This window comes from Lichenostomus cassidix, unplaced genomic scaffold (assembly GCF_008360975.1).
Source record: "Lichenostomus cassidix isolate B80296 unplaced genomic scaffold, HeHo_3.0 HiC_scaffold_162, whole genome shotgun sequence".
NCBI classification, from domain to species: Eukaryota; Metazoa; Chordata; class Aves; order Passeriformes; family Meliphagidae; genus Lichenostomus; species Lichenostomus cassidix.
The window spans coordinates 1-6919 of record NW_028147927.1 but is presented as its reverse complement, the minus strand read 5'-3'; the positions used below and the strand labels follow the sequence as shown (position 1 = coordinate 6919).

At 57.9% G+C, this 6919-nt stretch overlaps 1 protein-coding gene across 1 annotated transcript; it reads left to right on the top strand.

The window, feature by feature from the left end:
* The first annotated feature begins 2170 nt into the window (after positions 1 to 2170).
* LOC146420536 (uncharacterized) lies at positions 2171 to 6913 on the top strand. The gene is made up of 3 exons (XM_085048157.1): positions 2171 to 2265; positions 4833 to 4911; positions 5090 to 6913. The coding sequence occupies exons 2-3, from the start codon at positions 4860 to 4862 to the stop codon at positions 6682 to 6684; spliced, it is 1647 nt and encodes a 548-aa protein (XP_084904283.1). The 5' UTR covers positions 2171 to 2265; positions 4833 to 4859; the 3' UTR covers positions 6685 to 6913.
* The last annotated feature ends 6 nt before the right edge of the window (positions 6914 to 6919 follow it).

The window sequence follows — 6919 nt, the reverse complement described above, 5'->3', positions numbered from 1 at the left end:
TAGTGTAATAAAAAGAATACTGTTTGTTCATCAAAACATTGCTAAAGCCTCCTGAACAAAAGGAAATTGCAAATCTTGCTAACACTGCTTAAAAACAAAAGGAAAGTTGTTTTGGGTGAGAAAAAGCTCGCTGGCAAAATAAGAAGTAATCTGTAACCTTGGCATTCTGCAAGATGTACTGTCTCAGCAGAAGAAGAGCAGAAGCAGCCCAGAAAGGCGCACAGCACAGGATACACGTAACCCAGAAGGCCTATAAAAGGACTGTTGCGCGCCTTTGGCTGCCCAGCGCTGCTATCCTCGCTACTGCTTGCTAATAAATTGTACATTTTTAATGGGCTTGACTCCGCATTGGTTCTGTGAGTCCAATCTATAACACTGCAGAAGCCCTTGGAGAGCACTGGGGGCCAGCAGTGCCACCATCAGGGCAGCAAGCAGGGCCTGGCGCGGCCATCGGGGCAGGAGGGCACAGGGCGGGCGCTGAGGCCCTGCCAGCTGGAGCAGGGAGCTCTGCTCTGCGGCCTTCCTCCTTGTTCCCCCACTTTATACACTGAGCCTGATGTCCTGTGCTCTGGGATATTCCTGGGGTCACTTGTGGTCACCTGTGTCTCCTCCCAAGCTCCCATGCAATGCTGGTGTTACAGGTGGCAGAAAGGGCACCTCCAGGAAGGAGGGTTCAGGGAGTCCCTGGGGCTGAGGAAAGGAGCCTTTGGAGACTGGAAGAGGCAGCAATGGGGCTCCAGGGGCTGCCAGGTTCAGGAAACAGGGAGGGTCTGGGGGCTGTGAGAAGGGGCAGATCCTGGAGCTGCAGGTTGGGAGACACGACAGTGCCTGAGGGAGCACAGGGGGAAAAGGGAATCCCTGGGAATTTCCAGGATCCCCTTTGGGACCACGCTGGGACCCCCTGGCACCCTCTGGGAACGGAATGGGATCCCCCTGGACCTCAGTAGGAGCCAAGATGAGCCCAGGCACTCCCAGGCACTCCCAGTATGACCCTGGTCACTTCCCCTCACTCCTTCTAGGATCTCTGTTGCTCCCAGTATGAACCCAGTTATTCCCAGTCATTCCCTATTATGATGCAATTTGTCCCCAGTACAATCCCAGTTGCTCTCAGTTCCTCCCACTTCCTCCCAGTGTGTTCCCAGTTCTCCCAGTTGCCCCTAGTATAGTTCCAGTCATTCCCAGTTACTCCCAGTATGATCCCAGCATGGCTCCAGTTTCTCCCAGTTGACCCAGCTGTGATTCCAGTTGCTCCCGTTCACCTGCACTATGGTTCCAGTCAATCCCAGTATGATCCCAGTCACCCTCAGTGTGATCCCAGTCTACCCCAGCATGGGTCCAGCTGCTCCCTCTCTCATCCCCACAGGATCCCAGTTGCCCCCAGCATAGTTCCAGTTGTTCCCAGTTCCTCCCAGACTTATCCCAGTTGGCCCCAGTGTCCCCTGGTATCATCCCAGTCCCTCCCAGCATGGTCCCAGTCATGTCCAGATGCCCCCAGTGTAGACACAGTCACTCCCATTCGCCCCCAGTTGCTCCCAGTGTGGTCCCAGTTCTGCCCAGCATGGTCCTGGTTGTTCCCAGTGTGGTTCCAGTTAGCCCAGTATGGTTACAGACATTCCCAGTATATCCCAGTTGCCCTCAGCATGCTCCTAGTCATGCCCAGTCACTCCCAGCAACCCCAGGAAGGTTCCAGGTGCCCCAGTACAGCCCAGTCATTGCCAGTATGATCCCAGTACGATCCCAGTACGATCCCAGTACAGCCCAGTCACTCCAGTGCTGCACTGCTGGGATCTCCCACCCCTCTCTGCGTTCCCCCCTCCCGCATCTCCAGGCTCCCCACAGGAGCCCCAAGGGCTGCAACTCCCTGCCCAGGCTCCCCAGCAAGGCCACTTTGGATCAGCAGCCCCCAGTTTTCCCTGTTTCCCTCTCCTTTTCCCCAGGCCAGGCTCCCCCTGTCCCCAGCGCTGGGCTGGGAGCAGCCGAGAGCCCCGCGCTGCCCATGCCGAGCTGTCCCGGCTGCATCCCCGCTCCTCCCGCGGGCTGCGAGCGACTCGGCAACGGCGGAGGAGGAGCAGGGAGGAGGAGGAGCGGGAGAAGGGATTGGGGCAAGGAGGAGAAGGAGGTGGGATTAGGGCGGGGAAGGAGGAGGAGAGACAGAGCGGGAGGAAGAGGAAGAGGAGGGCCGAAGGAGGATCGGTCAGGAGGCACGCGGTTTGGGTCTCCCTGAATTCGCAGCCCCCCTGGAGCATCGCCGCCCCCATCCCACAGGTGAGCGGGGAGGGGGAGCTCGCCCCAAATATCCCGGGGGTCCATGCGTTTGGGGTTTTTGGGGGATGTTTGGAGTTTTCGGGACTCCAAAGCCGAGCCGCAGCTGCCCCTCGGGGGCACATGCGGGGTTCCCCGGGAGGTGTTTTTGGGGGTCCCGGTGGCGGTGCGGGCAGAGCCCCGATGGGGGGCAGGGGGATGCGGGTTCCCCCGCGGTGGGGGTTGGGCTCTGCCCGGGCCCTCCAAGCTCTGCCCGGGGCCAGCGGGTGACCGGCGGGGGAGGGGGGGACAGCGGCTTTTGGGGAGCTCCGGGAGCCGCGGCTTGTCTAAGCGGAAGCGCAGGGAGAGGAGAGCGCCAGCAGCCCGGAGCGGGGAATCGGCGAGGGGCAATGCCTGGGATTGCTGGGAGCCCTGGTGGGGGAGTCTGGTGGCTTGGGGGCAGGATGGCCGGGAAAGGGGCTCAGGGCTCCCGGGCCCTGCAAGCGGCTACTCCCACTAGGAGCCCAGTTGCCCCCCCCAGCCCCCCCGCCCCCGCCCCATGTGGTTCCAGTTTCCTCCTCACTCCCAGTATGAGCCCAGTCTCTCCCAGTCTGACCCTTGCCACTTCCCCTCACTCCATCTAGGATCCCTGTTGCTCCCAGTATGAACCCAGTCACTCCCAGTCATTCCCTATTATGAGATGCAATTTGTGCCCAGTACAATCCCAGTTGCTCCCAGTTCCTCCCTCTTCTGCCCAGTGTGTTCCCAGTTCTCCCAGTTGCCGCTATCATAGTCACAGTCACTCCCAGTACAATCCCAGTATGAGTCCAGGATGATGCCAGTCTCTCCCATCAGGGCCCCAGTCACTCCCACTTGCCCCCAGTATGGTCTGAATTCCCCCCAGCATATTCCCAGTCTTTCCCAGCATGGCCCCAATCACCACTGGCATGGACTCAGTATATCCCAGTTACCCTGAGCATTCTCATAGTCATTCTCAGGCACTCCCAGTTACCTCAGCATGGTTCAGTTGCCCCCGGGATTATCCCAGTCACTGCCAGTAGATCCCAGTTGTCACCAGCATGCACTCTGTTATTCCCAGTTGCTCCCAGTGTATCCCCAGTTGGCTCCCAACATGGGCCTAGTAGCTCCCAGTAAGCCCCACTCAGAGTCCATTGACACCCACTGTAATCCCAGTATGATCCCAGTTCCTCCCAGTATGATGCCAGTGGCCTCCAGTGTGATCCCAGTTGCTCCCTGTCAATGCCAGCATGAGCCCAGTAGCTTCCAGTATGATCCCCGTGTCTCCCTGTCTCTCCCAGTATATCCCAGTTGCCCTCAGCATGCTGCTAGTCATTCCCACTTCCTGCCAGTTGCTTTCAGTATCATTCCAGTTGCCCACAGCCACTCCCAGTCAATCCCAGTATAATTCCAGTCTCTCCCAGCATGAGCAAAGCTGCCCCACTGTGATCCCAGTATGATCCCAGTTTCCCCCAGCATAGTTCCAGTTGTTCCCAGTTCCTTCCAGTATGATCCCACTTGCCCCCATTGGCTCCTGCTATAGTCCCAGTCCTGCCCAGGGTGGCCCCAGACACTCTCAGTTGCTCCCAATTGTCCCCAGCATGGTCCCAACTGTTCCCAGTGTGGTTCCAGTCAGCCCAGTATGGTTACAGACATTCCCAGTATATCCCAGTTGCCCTCAGGATGCTCCTAGTCATTCCCAGGCACTCCCAGCTGCCCCAGTAAGGTTCTAGCTCCCTCAGAATGATCTCAGTCTTTCCCAGTTACTCCCAGTTGCCCCCAGCATGACCCCAGTTTCAGTCAATTGCCCAAAGTATGGTCCCAGTTGCTCCCAGTATGATCCCAGTTGCTCCCAATGTGTCCCCAGTTTCCTCCCCACATGGTCCCAGTAAGCCCCAGTCAGGTGATGCAAATGCCCCTCGGGGGGACATTGGGGTGTCCCCAGGAGGTGTTTTTGGGGTTCCCATGGCGGTGCTGGCAGAGCCCCGGTGGGGGGTGGGGGGATGTGGATCCCCACCATGGTGGGGGTTGGGCTCTGCCTGGGGTCACATGGGGACCATGTGGGACCTAGTGGGGGGTGGGGGACACTGGTTTTGGGGAGTCCTGGGAGAGGCATGGGAGGGGAGAATGGAGAGGGGCAAAGGCAGAGCTGGGGAACCCCTGGCAGCATGGTGAGAGAAGAGGGGAGAGGGGATCCCTGGGACCCCCAAACCCATTGACTCCCCTAAGCAGGACCCCAGAGAGAGGAGACCCCCAGAAGCCCAAAGTGGGGAACTTGGAGAGGGGGAACCCCTGGGATTGCTGGGACCTCAATCAGTCTGGGGAGAGTGGGGATGCTGGAGAGGGGAACCCCCAGTAGACATGGGACCCCTGCAGCCCTGACAGGGGGAAACCCAGAACCCCAGAGTGGAGAGGCCAGAGAGGGAGAACTGCTAGGAGAGTCTTTTGTAGTGCTGAATCCTGGTGGTCTGGAGGTTTTTATGAACCCCAGAGCCGTGGTGACTTCTAGAGATGAATTGGACAGGGTGACCTTCAAAGCCAAGGTAGTCACTCCTTGTTTTTCTCCAAACCAGGATTTCCCATTCCCAAACCTCGTCTGGATGGAGGAGGAAGCTGCGAGGAAGAGGAAGATGCCCCAGGACCCCCAGGCAGGTGAGGAGGAAGTCACTGCCCCTTTCCCCCTCTCTTCTCCTCCATCTCCCAGCCCAGCATCACCCCTGGCTGCAGGACAGCCCTGCTGCTGTTGGGGGATGGACTGGGGGGATCTCCTTCCCCTTCCCTCTGGCATGGAGGCAAATCCCAAATCCTCTCCTTGTCCTTCCTCCTGCAGGCAGTGAGCTAAGGGTGGAGACCAGGGAGGACAAATCCTTGCAGCAGAACCTCGTGGAAGAGGCTGTTTTGAGCAGCTCCATGAGCCAGGAATTGAAGAGGGAGGAAAAGGCCCAGAGATGCTGCACGAGGAGGGGCTGCAAACCCAGCCCAGGGTGCTCTGAGGAGCAAAGAGCCACCCTGAGCCAGGAAGGCAATCAGAGCCTTAATCAGAGTTCAGAACTGCATGTTCCTGAGCAGCTTCATGATGGGGAGAAGCCCCACAAGTGCTTGGAGTGTGGGAAGTGCTTCAGCTGGAGATCCAACCTGATCTGCCACCAGTGCATCCACACTGGGGAGAGACCCTATGAGTGTCTCGAATGTGGGAAGAGCTTCAGGCACAGCTCCAGCCTGATCCAGCACAAGAGGATCCACTCCGGGGAGAGACCTTATGAGTGTGAGGAATGTGGGAAGAGCTTCACTCAGAACTCCCACCTGATCTACCACAAGAGTATCCACACCGGAGAGAGACCCTATGCATGTGGGGAATGTGGCAAGAGCTTCATTACCAGCTCCAACCTGATCATGCACCAGATGATCCACACTGGGGAGAGGCCCTATGAGTGTTCTGAGTGTGGGAAGAGGTTTCAGACCAGCACCCATCTCCTCCAGCACCAGGTGATTCACACAGATGAGAGGCCCTTCCGCTGCCCTGAGTGCAAGAAGGGCTTCAAGAACAAGTCCACCCTCATCAGGCACCGGCGCATCCACACTGGGGAGAGACCCTATGAGTGTGGGGAATGTGGGAAGAGCTTCAGCCGGAGGTCCTACCTGATCCGCCACAAGATGATCCACACTGGGGAGAGACCCTATGAGTGCCCTGAGTGTGGGAAGAGGTTTCTGACCAGCTCAGATCTCCTTAAGCATGAGCGCTTTCACACAGATGAGAGGCCTTTCCACTGCCCTGAGTGCAAAAAGGGCTTCAAGGACAACTCCACCCTCATCAGGCACCGGCGCATCCACACTGGGGAGAGACCCTATGAGTGTTCTGAGTGTGGAAAGATGTTTCAGACCAGCTCAGATCTCCTCCAGCACCAGGTCATTCACATAAATGAGAGGCCCTTCCGCTGTCCTGTGTGCAGGAAGGGCTTCAAACAGAACTCCCACCTCATCATCCACCGTCGCATCCACACCGGGGAGAGACCCTATGAGTGTGGAGAATGTGGGAAGAGCTTCAGCCAGAGCTCCAACCTGATCCGCCATAAGATGATCCACACTGGGGAGAGACCCTATGAGTGCTGTGAGTGTGGGAAGAGGTTTCCAGTCAGCTCAGATCTCATCCAGCACCAGGTGATTCACACAGACGAGAGGCCTTTCCACTGCCCTGAGTGCAAGAGGGGCTTCAGAAAGAACTCCCACCTCGTCACTCACCGGCGCATCCACACTGGGGAGAGACCCTATGAGTGTGGAGAATGTGGGAAGAGCTTCAGCCGGAGCTTCAGCCTGGTTGTCCACAAGAGGATCCACACTGGGGAGAGACCCTATGAATGTCCCAAGTGTGGGAAGAGCTTCTCCAGCAGTTCTCACTTGACCAAACACCAACGGAGGCACCGGTAAGGGAAGCTCTGCAAGTGCCCCGAGTGCAGGAAGAGCTTCATGTGCTGCTCCAACATCATTCCCCATCAGAGGACCCACACTGGGAAGAGCCCTGGTGACCCTCACTCCCAGTGACCAACACTGTGAATACACCTGGCTGGTGGCTTCCATGTCCTCCTGATTCCCTGTGGCCACCTGGACAAACACAGGGGCAGGAACATCCATCGGGACTCAGATCGACACTGGAAATTCATTG